At 34.9% G+C, this 15,377-nt stretch overlaps 1 protein-coding gene across 2 annotated transcripts; it reads left to right on the top strand.

Annotated features, from left to right (window-relative positions):
* Nucleotides 1–7,298: 7,298 nt before the first annotated feature.
* On the top strand, nucleotides 7,299–11,375 carry LOC143234624 (hepatic leukemia factor-like). 2 transcript variants are annotated; one of them, XM_076472093.1, is made up of 2 exons: nucleotides 7,299–7,553; nucleotides 10,568–11,375. In XM_076472093.1, the coding sequence occupies exons 1-2, from the start codon at nucleotides 7,472–7,474 to the stop codon at nucleotides 11,014–11,016; spliced, it is 531 nt and encodes a 176-aa protein (XP_076328208.1). In that variant the 5' UTR covers nucleotides 7,299–7,471; the 3' UTR covers nucleotides 11,017–11,375. The 2 variants fall into 2 exon arrangements, with proteins under 2 accessions (XP_076328208.1, XP_076328209.1); XM_076472094.1 differs by lacking the exon at nucleotides 7,299–7,553 and adding an exon at nucleotides 9,099–9,256.
* The last annotated feature ends 4,002 nt before the right edge of the window (nucleotides 11,376–15,377 follow it).

The following is a 15,377-nucleotide window of genomic DNA, read 5'->3' as shown; positions in this document are numbered from 1 at the left end:
GTTATCATTGTGGAGAAATGTTTTACCAAATGAAAACTCATCAGCCACCAAAAATGTATCACTTAATTAGATCTAGTTTTGAATAATAACAGAAAAAAGGTTCTCAGTTTTTCAAAAAATTTTTACACTTGACTTAACACTATTAGACTAAACTGACGAAGTTCCAACAAAAGTACAGTAAGGAGAGTGTACATTACCACATTATAATTCTTTTAAAACTGGTAGAACTTTTGGATTACCATATATTGGTAATGTTGATTTCTTCATAATGCAAACAGTGTTCTTATACTTACATTGCATATATACTTTGCTTTTTTTTTAATCATGTTTATCTAATTTATTCTACTCAACAGTGTGTGTATCATTGTTAGCTAGGTTAGTGAGAAACGTGTAACATTTGTTATTGGTTTGCTCAATAGTAACACTTACATAATTGTTTTCTGGTTTAGGTACGGATGTGTGTAACGTATACATTGTTTCTGGTTTGTTCAATATGGTATAACACCTACATCATTATTAACTGTTCAACTCGGGACTTTTATATCAGATCTCTATTTAAATATTGACACCTACCTATAATATATCAATAAGGAAACGTTATTTGCTTTACTGAAAAGGCAGGTAGCAAAGAAAATGTGTCAAGTTATTGTTTACAGGTATTATTAACCGTTGTCATAGAAACGTATACACGTATACAGTGCCACCTACCTTATGAAAACAATACTCACATAAATAATTTTTCAAAAACCTTACATTCACTGGAAAGCTTCCAAAATTAAACAACGTAGATGCAACTATACAGTATTGGTTGTAAACTAATGTAAATGTATTAGTTTAAAAAAATAATTTGGTTGATGGTTTCTCACCAGTCTGATGTTGCTGTACAGAAAATTAAAGCCACTTTTTCCATTCTAACAGTTTTAAAATTTTATCAAAAATAATTGTAGTACAAATCGTGAATTAATATTACAGACTAGACTGAACATACATAATCCCATGATATTTCAATGTTTAAACAACTCGCACGGCGATACTTGTGCCACTAAGTGGTATGTTTGTTGACTTGTAACGCTAAAAATCGGGTTTAGATACTCGTGGTGGGCAGAGCACAAATTGTGGGGCTTTGTACTTAATTTTACAAATAAACGATGGCTTTACTCTTCGTATTATTGGCTTAGTTTCTTCCTTCTTTTTACAACCGACAAAAAATAAATGTTTTTATTTATTCTGAACATTTTCTATGTTACAATAATAAAGTAAATGTAATAAGCTGACAATGTTGTTGTTTTTTATATTCTTATAATGTTACTTACGTGAAATGAATATACGTTGATGGAACACGTACAAAGTGTAAAACAACAGAACGTGTGTGTATATATTTTCTTTCAGCAAAGCCATATCGGGCTATCTGCTGAGGGGAATCGAACACATGGTTTTAGGGAAGTAAATCCGTAGACATACCGGTGTTCTGGGGGAGGCAGCAATCGTTATGTGTTACTGTTGTCGATTGTTAATCAAAAGACTAAAATTACTGCTAGATAAGTACACAAATTATGATATAAGAATATTTAACCGACTAACCTGTCGGGTTTAACTTCAACGATACCTTTGTTTTATCTTGTAACAGAGTGGCTTTAAAGCTGATGAGGAATTTGCAAAGTTAATTTAAAACTATAACATTTGAGTTCAACATTTTTTCTCCATACTTTCACAGGTCCAGATGGTTAAGGCACTTGACTCGTAATCTGAAGGTCGCGAGTTCAAATACCCATCATACCAAATATGCTTGCGTTATAATGTGACGGTCAATCCCTATATTCGTTAGTAAAAGAGTAGCCCAAGAGTTGGCGGTGGTGACTAGCTGCCTTCCCTCTAGTCTTACTATGCTAAATTATGGACGGCTAGCGCAGATAGCCCTCGTGTAGCTTTGCGCGAAAATTCAAAACAAACCATATTTTCACACAAACTATGTCGATAGAGTGGAAATTACTGCTATATTGTAATTTAATGTGGCCAGTCATTATATGTTACTTAACGATTATTATATCATGCAGTATATTTATTTACAGCTAGATTAAACATTTTAAATGAAAATAATCTACCACAGATTGAAGGTCTTTTCACTGTAGTCGGAACTGTGTTCTGAACTATTCGTTATTCATTATAATAAATCGGTTACTAGCGAAAAATAATTACTAGGTATAATTATGATAAAAAGTTTATAATTAGAGTGTGTGTGGTTTTCTTATAGCAAAGCCACATCGGGTCATCTGCTGTGTCCACCGAGGGGAATCGAACCCCTGATTTTAGCGTTATAAATCCGTAGACTTATTGTTGTCCAAGGGAGGACTAACTAGAGTGTCATACACTATTTTTTATAGATCACATATAACTGGAATTTAATTAAGAAGGTAACATAAAATGTATGAGAGGATCTTACGACCTTTGGCTTTCGTTTTGGTAAAGAAACCTATATAATGAGTAGTCAGTTTAGGCTATCAAAACGTTACATATAGCTAGTGGTCAATTTATACCATTACATCTTCACTAAACTGTCACAATGAGTTTTAATTAAAACCTATATATTTTTTTTAGTTTAGATCACTGAAAATTTACAGAATTATAACAATTACTTTTGTAAAAACGTATACGAGTGGTAAGCTTAGAGTATTACAGATTCACCGAACGTGGTGTGAATGAAATGATAAGTTTAGACGAAACTATACCGAACTTTAACAATTTGATTTAGAATAAATGTATAACAGGTGGTCAGTTTATACCAGTACAAGGTCATGAGTTCACAACAACAAGTTTTGTAAAAATGTACAACGAAAATATAATTTTGTACTGTTACAACTTCAGTGAACTAAAACATTTTTTTAAACCATATGCAAAGTTAAAATGTAGACTATTACAATTTTATAGAATTATAACATTTAGTTTGGGTGAAAACCCAGTGTTCAGTATGGAGTATTACTACCGAACTACAATCATTAGTTTGACATAAATGTATACAGATTGGTCAATTTAGTTTATTACAACTTTACCGAACTATAATAATTAGTTTGATAAAAACGTATAATGAGAGTTCAGTTTCGTCTATTGCTATTTCACCGAACTAAAACAAATAGTTTTAATAACAACATATAAGTAGTGATTAGTTTATTACAACTTGACCAAACTATAATAACTAGTTTTGGTAAAACTTATAATGAGTGATCAGTTTAGACCATTACTACTACACTGAAATTTAATAATTACTTTTGTGTAACTCGTAACTTGTGGTCTGTTTGGATTATTAGAATATTACCCGAACGGTAACGCCACTCAGTGGCACAGTGATGTGTCTGCAGACTTACAACACTACAATCTGGGATTCGATACCCGTGATGAGTAAAGCACAGACAGCCCATTGTGTAGCTTTGTGCTTAACTTCAAACAATTCAAAGCCTAACAGTAGCAGTTAGGTAAAAAAAAAAACATAACATACGATGTGTTAACATTTCTAACAAATTTATCGAACTATAACAATAATGTGATGTGTCTGCAGACTTACAACACTACAATCTGGGATTCGATACCCGTGATGAGTAAAGCACAGACAGCCCATTGTGTAGCTTTGTGCTTAACTTCAAACAATTCAAAGCCTAACAGTAGCAGTTAGGTAAAAAAAACATAACATACGATGTGTTAACATTTCTAACATATTTATCGAACTATAACAATAATGTATATCTAATGCTACTGTAACGTTTACTAACCTACAGTTATAAGTTTTTAAAAACCTATAATGAGTGCCAGTTTATACTATTACAACCTCAACCAGCTGTGAAATGTACTATTGGTAAAATCCTATGAAGAGTGCTCAGTTTTGAGTATTACAACTTCATTTATGACAAGGTTTTGTTTAATTGTTCTTCGTGTCTGTTTGTTGGGTTGTTTTTGGTGGGTTTAAATTTCTTATCGTATGGAAGGAAGTATATTGTTAGCTTTATCCACGTATTGCGTGTTGTACATGGTTGCAGTAATGTTACCTTTGTCAGCTTTTAACATTTTAATGTTGGTCTCTTTTATCAGATTGTAGAAACGATTTTTCTCGTTGTTTATGAGATTAGTTTACGGCTGCATTAGGTTAACTATATTAATGGTTTTGTAAGTGAATAATTTGAAAAAGTTGTTAAGATACAGTTTATGGGAATTTTTAAATAGCGAAAAGACCACATTCTTTGAATTTGTTAATAACAGTAAAGTGAGGTCAAAATATATATAGTAAGGTGAGATTAAATTGTAGTAAAGTGGAGTGAAACCATAGTAGGTACTTTATGACTTCAACCTTAGAAATTCAACAGTTTTTATGTTTACAATATCTTATGTAGTTCACACCTTACAACTGGAAGATTTACGTAATGTATAAGGTTTTATTTTATTTTTTACCAATTTGAGTATGATAAATTAGGATAGGTAGCTTCTGTCATTTTTCATCGTTTGTTACTTCTGGGTTACGTCATATTCTACCAATAATTTACGTGTGTAAGAAGGGAACACGTCGGTAACCGCACAGTTACGTTTCACATTTTCTTTGAATTCTGAGGTTTGTTTTTCAGTATTAACGATCGTTACGTGACGTAAATTATTCTATATCGTCAAAGGGTTTTTAATATATTTGTCATTTTTCATAACGCTTCTTGCTGTGATGTAAATTAATTTGTAGAAGTGTTTCGTGAGTTTACTGTATAGTAGTTACGAGATCTGATATAACGCTAGAACCTAGGGTTCGATTCTCGCGGTAGGCAGAGCGTAGATATCCCATTATGTAGCTTTGCACTAAAATCAACAATAAACAAATACGTAAATAGGTGAGTATCTTCAGTTAAAGCAATAAAACTTACTAGTGTCCAACATACAGATCTAAACCGAATCATTTTTAAACTGGCTTAACTAGTTGAATCAAGAACCCACATTACCACTACAACAGTTAACCCTTACGATGTTTTTGGGGAAAGAACAAAAGATAAGAACGTTGCGTCTCCTAAACTTTGGACTTATATCTTCAAAGTTCGGAAACTTCGTAGATACGGGTTCAAACAGTCACGTGGCCATATTTTAATTACCATTTGGTTCGTATTTTTGTATTAATGTGATACGAACAATAAAAATAATATTTTGTAATTTCAAGCAATTGAGCATTTCTAACCAAAAGCTTGTTAACAGTTTCTATACAAAAAATGTTACTCTTTCTACAGATACAGCCCGAAAAGTTACATTGAAAAGTGTTCTGGACAACTCGCAGTTTAAAGGCTCATACAATACTGATATACATATTTTAATAATTTATATACACATTTTACTACAAGTTATAGATTTTACAGTAATTGAGGTTTACTTTAGGAACAGATACGAAGTTTTAATCGTTCTAAAGCACACAAGATTTAATGGTAGAAAAAGTTTTAATATTTAAGTCAACAATGTACCTAGATTGTACAGGGTGTTCGGAAAGTTACTGTTCAGTTTTGTAATCATATTAGATTGTACAGGGTGTTCGGAAAGTTACTGTTCAGTTTTGTAATCATATTAGATTGTACAGGGTGTTCGGAAAGTTACTGTTAAGTTTTGTAATCATATTAGATTGTACAGGGTGTTCGGAAAGTTACTGTTCAGTTTTGTAATCATATTAGATTGTACAGGGTGTTCGGAAAGTTACTGTTCAGTTTTGTAATCATATTAGATTGTACAGGGTGTTCGGAAAGTCACTGTGCAGTTTTGTAATCATATTAGATTCTACAGGGTGTTCGGAAAGTCACTGTGCAGTTTTGTAATCATATTAGATTGTACAGGGTGTTCGGAAAGTCACTGTGCAGTTTTGTAATCATATTAGATTGTACAGGGTGTTCGGAAAGTCACTGTGCAGTTTTGTAATCATATTAGATTGTACAGGGTGTTCGGAAAGTCACTGCAAAGTTTTGTAATCATATTAGATTGTACAGGGTGTTCGGAAAGTCACTCTGCAGTTTTGTAATCATATGTCTATTCAGTCTATTTCAAGCCAGCAAATGATAGCGGTATTTGGAAACAAAATAAGAAGGGTCCAGACCTGTATTGATGCCAACGGGGGTCACTTTCAACATTGTTTATAATTGTCATTCATATTTAGCTCCTGTATTCTATATTGAAACATGTCTGTTAATAAATATATAAGTGCACAGTGACTTTCCAAACACCGTGTAGAAAGGAAGCTGGTTACTTGTACATGTACAAACTCATCCGCGTAAATTGACAGGTTATTTTTATGGAGATGTCTGTTTGTTTGTTTTTGAATTTCGCACAAACCTACTCGAGGGCTATCTGTGCTAGCCGTCCCTAATTTAGCAGTGTAAAACTAGAGGGAAGGCAGCTAGTCATCACCACCGACCGCCAACTCTTGGGCTACTCTTTTACCAACGAATAGTGGGATTGACCGTAACATAATAATGCCCCCACGGCTGAGAGGAGGAGCATGTTTAGCGCGACGGGGATGCGAACCCGCGACCCTCAGGTTATGAGACGCACGCCTTAACACGCTTGGCCATGCTGGGCTCCGCTAGGAAGATACAAATTTGCGGTTTCACATTCTATATTTGGTAGTTTTTATGGGCGTTTTCTACAATTACATATGAGGGAAGCAACATTTCATGTGTAAGATAACCTTTCATTAACCATCAATTTATGAGTTCTGTCTAGCAAGTATATAAATATAGTCTGTCACAATACCTACTGTTGTGATGTATAATTACAGTTTGTTGCAAGATGTGTACGTGTTCTTATTTTATTACTCCATATCAAATTTCATGACTTGAAAGTTTTGTATCATATATATTTCTTGATAGTTTGTTGCTATTGTTATTGAATTTTTTTTAAATCAATTCGAGCGAAAAGTCACATGCGTCGTTGTGAATGCGCGTTTAAGTTTTATTCAGAAAATTTGGTTGGTAATATGAGCTCAATTTTGTCCACCTCAGTCAAAATTGGATCACGTATTGGTTATAACTAATACACCTTGTTCTCCAGTTACTAAGAAGCTTTTGTTAATTATCTAACAAACAGAAAGCGAGAAATTGGTACATTAGATACACACTAGAGGGAGTGTCTTAAAATTCAGCTTATCGTATTTTAAAACAATCATTTTCAGAGACGGATAACCGGGCCCATATCTCTCAACCTGACGCAACGTGTTAAAATTAGTCTCGTGATGACGCAATTTTCCTCGCACGTGACGAACACCACAATTCCTAAGCTACGAAGTTGCATAACGTTATGACGTCATTGTTTGTTAATGTGATTAAGCAACAGTTGAGCAACAGAAAACGTGCCAACATGCACTTTTAGTCGTTGAAGTTCATAGAACCTTTCGAGTTTAGATCATTAGACAACGTGTCTTATTTATTCTTACACTATTCGATGCTGGGAGGAGTTCCTGGTCAATTAGCACATCAACATGGGTCCCACCTTATTACAACAACCTCGCCTCCTAGCTTTCCACCAGTCTAGTGGTGGAAACTATTCTGAGTCTGATAAAGGTAAGTTACTTTAGCAAGTCGGTTAAAACCGTCTTTATGTAGATGTAAACCAATCAGACGATTTGAATTATAAATAAGTTAGAACTTGGCATAATAAACCAAATAAAGAATGCTGCTTCAGAACTGAACGATTTAGTTTATTATAACAGAAAGCTGCCTCATAACAGAATGATTTAGTTCATTTTGATAGAATGCTGCCTCAGAACAGTCTGTTTAAAGTACTGCGTTAAATAGAATAGAAATATAAGTAACGTGGTTACTAATATAGAAAATAATAAAGAAAAAATACACTGGTTGCTTGTTTGACAGACAGTAAGTACAAAAGTATACATTGTTTACTATTTTTAGAAGATAGTTAGTAAAAAGTACATAGTAATTACAGATTTGACAGAAAATCGATAAAAATGAAGACAGTAACTGAGGGTTTAACAAAACAGTTAGTAAAAATACATAGTATTTACTTGTTTGGCAGACAGTTAGTAAAGAAGTAGAAAATGATTGCTGGTTTAGCAAACAGTAAAAAACCAGACAGCAACTGCGGGTTTAGCAAAACAATCAGGTCTACAAGATAATCAGTATGAAATGTACAGTAATTGCTGGAAAATTATATTAATCTTCAAAATAAATTATTCATATTTGTAAGGGATTTTTCATCTAAAGATACTGTGGAATCAGTGTGTTCTTTCCCTGATGAAGAAAGTACTCGTAGAAAATAGCGACTGTTTTTATTTCGTTTCTGTTGAGTCATCTTAATATAGATGTATTTTTAAATTGCTTACACAAGAATATTACCTACGCAAGAAACAAATATGTACTGAAATGTTAAGTATTGGTTTGAATTTCACGCAAAGCTACACGAGGGCTATCTGCGCTGGCCGTCCTTAATTTAGCAGTGTAAGACTAGAAGGAAGGCAGCTAGTCATCACCACCCACTGCCAACTGTTGAGCTACTCTTTTACCCAACAAATAGTGGGATTGAACGTAACATTATAACGCCCCCACGGCTGAAAGGGTGACCATATTTGGTGTGACGGGGATTCGAACCCGCGACCCTCAGATTACGAGTCGAATGCCTTAACCACCTGACCATGCCAGGCCTATTAAGATCGTAATGGAACCTTATCATGTGAATTTTCAATTATTCCTACTCACGTAAGAACATTCTACTGTAGTCTTCTTCGTGTACAATTAATATGAACATTAACAATACGCCTATCGCAAAATGACATCTTCATGGTGTAAAATATTCATAATCGTATACCTTTCATATGTACATATGAACGTACGTAGAAACACCGAAGAAAATATAACCATAACTAGTGATCTTTTATCCTTTTTTTTCATTCACATTGCCAAGCAAACTTCTACTCGTTTTCCTAGGCAACCAACGTTGCACAATCAGAAACTCTTGAACTTTAGCCAATCTTGGAAATTTGACAACAACAAAAAAAAAAAAAACACGTTAAAACAGGAACTGAATATGATAACAATATTTCCTGTAATTCCCTGATTGAACGTGCGCCCTCTCACGTTACGAAGATGACTTACTGGTTGCACGAAGTTGTTCAACACATACTGTGTTTGGAGACACATATGAGTGACTTACTTTCATCTCTCTCAGAACAAAGAAATAAATCATTAACCACAAAGACAACGGAGACAGCACCTGATGGTGATAATGATGACTCTTGCGACTCGAAATGGTGAGAGGACGTTCTTATATTTGAAGCTAGAATTATATTAGATCGTGGTTTGTAGTTATTTTATCATCACGTAAAACCAACGAATCAAACATCAGTTAGGTTTCCTCCAAATCCGTGACAATCTTTTTCTTTCTTTCACCGATGGAATTTAAACTCCAGAGATTTACTTTTACAATGATGTTATTTTCAACCGTGACCGTCTCTTGCATAATTGGAAAATATCCAATTTCACTACCACTTTCTTATCGAAATGAAAACGAATGTAAAGCTTCTTCCTCTTGTCTAAATACCTTTCTTCCCATAAGTATTTAGTGTTAAAGCATATTCAGAACGACAAGACAACGGATGTACTGACAGGGCAGTGCAGGTGATGATAAAACAGTGGATGTACTGAGAGGGCAGTGCAGGTGATGATAAAACAGTGGATGCACTGATATGGAAGTGGATGTGATGAGAAAAGAATTGGTGTAGTGGCAGGAATTGGGTGAAATGATAAAACAATGGGTGTACTGACAGGACATTGTGTGTGGTGTGGACATTGTATGTGCTTATTATTTCATGACGAACAAAAGCTTTGCGTATAATATCTAACGAATACTTATTAATAGACTTGAATAGTGCATGTTCAGTACCATAGGTCAATTATTCTGTATTGTATTTCTATATGAAGGCTTGGCATGGTCAGGTGGGTTAAAGCGTTCGACTCGTAATCTGAGTGTCGCGGGTTCGAATAACCGTTGCACCAAACATGTTCGCCATTTCAGCCGTGGGGACGTTATAAAGTGACGGTTAATCCCATTATTCGTTGGTAAAAGAGTAGCCCAAGAGTTGGCGGTGGGTGGTGATGACTAGTTATCTTTCCTCTAGTCTTACATCGCTAAATTAGGGTGGGGTAACGCAGATAGCCCTCGTGAAGCTTTGCGCGAAATTCAAAAACAAACAATTCTACATGAATATTATAATTCCCCCCTATATTATTTATTACTATTTCTAGCAGGGTGATATGAAGTTTCATGTTAGGTTTATGAACTCTCGCGTGATTACTAGTATGTCTACTAAAATATGTCTAGGTGTGATATATGTCCCTAGCTCAAAGTGAAACATTTTTCGTGTTACATGTAAATATATCCTGGTTCGTTATACAATTTAGGGTTTCTCAAGGATCGCGACATAAAACATATCAGAGGGTTGCGAACCAACGGTGTAATGTTAAATAATTCAAATTGAATGTTACAAAAGTTTATTGATGTGAAAACTGTTACTTATTATTTTATATTAAACTATATTATTTTACTTTACTTTTCTCTCCAGACAATTACAAGGCAACAACGATTTCAGTTATCACACGTCATCCTTTGTCTTTTCGACCCGGCCAAATTTCACCGACGAACGGTAGCAGCATGGACTTAGAGTGGCCGAGCTTTTCTTCGACCAAAGAAACACATAAACAAGAGACTGACCAAGAAAGGTCGAGTTTTTCTCCAGTTACATCATCACTGAAGAAATCCAAGAAAAAGCCACAGCCCATACCGGAGGAATTTAAAGACAATGCTTATTGGGAACGCAGAAAGAAGAACAACGAGTCAGCGAAACGGTCTCGTGAATTGCGCAGATGCAAGGAAGAACAGACGAAATATAAAGTGGCGCTATTAGAGCAGGAAAATTTACAACTAAAAGCTGAAGTGGCCATGTTAAGAAAAGAACTCGAAAAAGTACACAATATGCTGTACTCTAGATTACCAGTTACTGACAATAGTTGATATTAAGCTAGGTTAGGTCAAACGAAGAAACTCAGCGATAGTAATAACGCCATCTGAAGAAAAATAACTAAACTTTACTGTGATCCTTCATCGCACTCATCTTCTATGTAATAATTTTTTTCATATGTTATCAGTCATTCAATTAATTATTTATTAATTTACTTTACTTATAGAAGTGATTATTAAGTCAATAAAACAACACATTTATATTTATTGACACATCTGATTTCGTTGTAAAACAAAAATATGTATACAACTGTGATATACTTTATTCGTGTTTTTGTTACTGCAGTCGGATGACGCAAAGTAATTGCAACATACTCATGAAAATAAAAGTTGTAATAACCAGGGGGACCTTTTCTATTTAGTCAAAATGTTTTTTGCTTTTTTTAATATTCTACAGTGTAATAGTTTAAGGTAAGAAGTGGCCAAGTGTTTATACCTGATGTATCTTGTAATAAATAATAATCGTATCTCGGCTGAAAGCTTATGGGCCAGGCTTTCTTAAATGTCCAATTTGATGTCGCCAGTGTTCTGGGCCAAATACGTACCTTACACAAACATATATCCATTTCTAAACGATAGACGATGGACAGAGCTTTCCAAATGTATATAATATGTTTGTGTTAAGTTTTTCTAGCAAATCAAGGAAATAGTGGAGTGTAAAAAGTAGCATGTCTCTTGCAGAAAACTTTTTAAAGTAATAACACAAAAATTGTAAGTATGACTCAAGCTTTTTTCTAATCAATTAGTGAATATTTATATTTCGAAAATTTGTTATTAGCTGATTGCCCATCACTTTTTTACATATAAAAAATATCCAAAATAACATGTCGTTGTAATCACGTGCTTTACTTTACGGTTGTTTATTTTCAAAACAAATTATACATTTTTGAGTAATGAGAATATTAGAGTCTAAAATCAATCCTGGGAGTATATAATTTAATTTGCTCACACCCGAACATAGGGAATTAAGAGATATTTTGGGTATCCCCACTTAGTGTTTGGATTGTTTTGTTTTTAATTTCGCGCAAAGCTACACACGGCTATCTGCGTTAGCCGTCCCTAATTTAGCAGTGTAAGACTAGAAAGAAGGCAGCTAGTCATCACCACCCACCGTCGACTCTTAGGCTGAAAGGGCGACCATGTTTGACGCGACGTGGATGCGAATCCGCGACCCTCCGATTACAAGGAGCACGCCTTAACCTACCTGGCCATGCCAGGCACTGGAACTTCGAATGAATGTATTTTTTTTAAGCACGTGAGCTTAAACGTTCTGACCAATAATGTAAACAGCTTAGATTTTTTTTTATAAACTGAAAGATTTGCAGAATAAACAATTATTCTGATTTGCGTAATTAAAGTTAGATTTGTTTGAAAAACTAAAAAAAACAAAACATTATCGTTAGATTTGTAACGTTTTAAGAACTAGAAGTATCATTATTGTTAGATATATTCCGAATAAGTTATAAAAACAAATTAATTTTCATCTTTTCCATTCAACAAAATGGGAATTTTCTATGAGTTCTGAACCTGATTAGTACTGTCATACCATTCATATTTGTCATTAAGGCGTTGGTTAAAAATCGTGACGTCATCTAAGCTGCCACCTATAATCTAAGTTTTTAATATTTGTTTTTCAATAATTATGAAGATTATTGAATCCGTTCCATGTTATGATTTGAAAGTATTTCGAAAATGAACGTGATTTAACGATATTTTTCATCAAGTTGCTACGATGTGGACTAAACAGGGTACATTAAATACCTGTGGTATATTTATGATGCAGCTTCCCTGTCCATGGTTCACCTGATAATTTGCACTATGTCACCGATTTATATAAAATAAGTTTGTTTTGTTTTTCGCGCAAAGTTACACGAGGACTATCTGGCTCGCCGTCCCTAATTTAGCAGTGTATGACTAAACTAGTCATCACCACCCACCGTCAACTCTTAGGCTACTGTTTTATCAACGAATAATGGGATTGACCGTGACTTTATAACGCTCCCACGGCTGAAAGGGCGAGCATGTTTGGTGCGACGGAGATTCTAACTCGCGGATTACGACTCGAACGCTTAAACCCACTTGGCCATTCCGGGTCTTATAAAATAAGAGGAATGGTCGTGTTAACCATGATCTGTAATAGTAATACTCGAGTTGTTAATAATTTGTATGTTTTATAATTCATTTATCGTTAAAGAGCTACGTTTAACCAAAATTATCGTCTTTACTACATCAAATGTCTCCTGCAATTCACTTATTTTTTACAATAATATTTACATTAAACACAATATGAAGTCAGGTTAAAAAAATTAACAGTAAAGCTATGAATCATCTAATTACATTCCAAAATATACTTGCACAACACACGTGCAACCATTAATGTGCTAGTAAAACTAATTGCGAATAAAATGTTTCCTAGGCCCAGCATGGCCAGGTGGTTAAGACACTCGACTTGTAATTTGAGGGTCACGGATGCGCATTCCTGTCACACCAAACATGCTCGCCCTATCAGCCGTGGGAGCGTTATATGTGACGGTCAATCCCAATTTGCTGATGAAAGAGTAGCCCAACAGTTGGCGGTGAGTGGTGATGACTAGCTGCCTTCCTTGTAGTCTCTATAGTCTTATTTTGCGTTCCCCCTGCTTCAAAAAATAGTACTCTCTAGCTTAACTAAATCTCATGAGGAGAATGAAAACATTTTCAACCACTTTTAGCGCCGCTTCCTTTAAACTGAATACCTGCCGCGGTTTTTGATTTACACAAACTGTCGATAGATGGCAAGCTATTACTGGATCATAGTTGGCAAGAAAGTTCAAAACTAATAGAATATTTCCATGAGTGGGACCGCGTAAGTTTTCTACATGCCCTATTAAAGTACGGTTTTGCGAGGACAAGAGATTTATAATTTCAAAAAGTCTTTTAAGAACTTCCTTCAAATGATATCGTTCGCCCTGAACTTTCTCACCTGAGACTTCATGCACCCTAGTGTTTTCCTTCAGTACTCTCTCCATATCTTTCCATTCAGTGAATGCTCTTCGATGGTATGGATTTTTTTTTTTTTTTCTGTAGGGAGGATGGTACCTGAATTTTGGAAAAAAATTAGCCTTAAGTCTTACCATCGCATTTTCAATATAAGATTGCTCACTCGTTAAAAAATTAAGGCAACCAATATCTTTTAAAGACAAAGCAGCTGATTGAGTAAACTTCTGATCAGTGTCAGCATCGGCACTGCAACTTAAATTGTCGTTTTCACCCGTTACCTCTTCTTTCTCGTCTTCACTCTTACTTGAGTGTTTTTCCATATTTCCAATTTTTATCGGTTTCTTGATTTTGACGATTGTTGTTGTTGTTGTTTGGAATTTCGCACAAAGCTACTCGAGGGCTATCTGTGCTAGCCGTCCCTAATTTAGCAGAGTAAGACTAAAGGGAGGCAGCTAGTCATCACCACCCACCGCCAACTCTTGGGCTACTCTTTTACCAACAAATAGTGGGATTGACCGTCACATTATACGCCCCACGGCTGGGAGGGCAAGCATGTGATTTTGACGAATCTGTATCTTCCTCTTTGTCATCTTCTTTCTTAGTTTTTGTTACCCCTTCTAAAGTGAGAAGTCATTGTTTTACTTTACCTTTTTGTCTCTTCGCAATTTCTAGCTTATATCTTCTATTCTTTACTCCACTAAATTTCTTTCCAAACATTTTAATGGGTTGATTTTTATATTTGCAAGTAAAGCTTAATTTCATATTAGGCAACAGTTGATGTTATAGGACTATAATTAAATACAGTTTTATGTAAGAGCTATTTTTTTTTGGTTACATCCCATTAGTTTATTTATTTTTAAAATTTCGCTCAAAGCTACACGAGGGTTATCTGCGCTAGCCGTCCCTAATTTAGCAGAGTAAGACTAGAGGGAAGGCAGCTAGTCATCACCACCCACCGCCAACTCCCGGGCTACTCTTTTACCATCGAATAGTGGGATTGACTGTCACTCCCACGGCTGAAAGGGCGAGTATGTTTGGTGCGACGGGGATCGAACCCGCCATACTCAGATTACGAGTCGAACACCTTAACCGACCTACGTCTATGCCTACGTCCCGTTAGTATGTAAATCTGAAAAATACATTTTAAAAGTGAACCAGTAAGTAAAAGGATTAGACAAGAAGTGAGAATTATAAATAAAATATTTATAAAGTTGGTAATAATCAGCAGACGAAGCCTCCCTTTGCGTGACGGCCAGGGTCATGCCAATGTGCCTAAATATTGCGTCATAAACGATGAATTTGGTAGTTCTACAAAGGGTTAAAAATGTCCATACGTGTTTTATTTATACATGTTTGAAGAAAATTGACTTGGTTTG

This window comes from Tachypleus tridentatus, chromosome 12 (assembly GCF_004210375.1).
Source record: "Tachypleus tridentatus isolate NWPU-2018 chromosome 12, ASM421037v1, whole genome shotgun sequence".
Lineage (NCBI taxonomy): Eukaryota > Metazoa > Arthropoda > Merostomata > Xiphosura > Limulidae > Tachypleus > Tachypleus tridentatus.
This window is presented reverse-complemented; position numbering and strand designations above follow the sequence as displayed.

Excerpts from the sequence above, each read along its gene's own strand:
- LOC143234624 (XM_076472093.1), top strand. The coding sequence starts at position 7,472 with ATGGGTCCCACCTTATTACAACAACCTCGCCTCCTAGCTTTCCACCAG. Across the intron at positions 7,554-10,567 it reads CTATTCTGAGTCTGATAAAG|ACAATTACAAGGCAACAACG; the intron begins GTAAGTTACTTT and ends TTTTCTCTCCAG.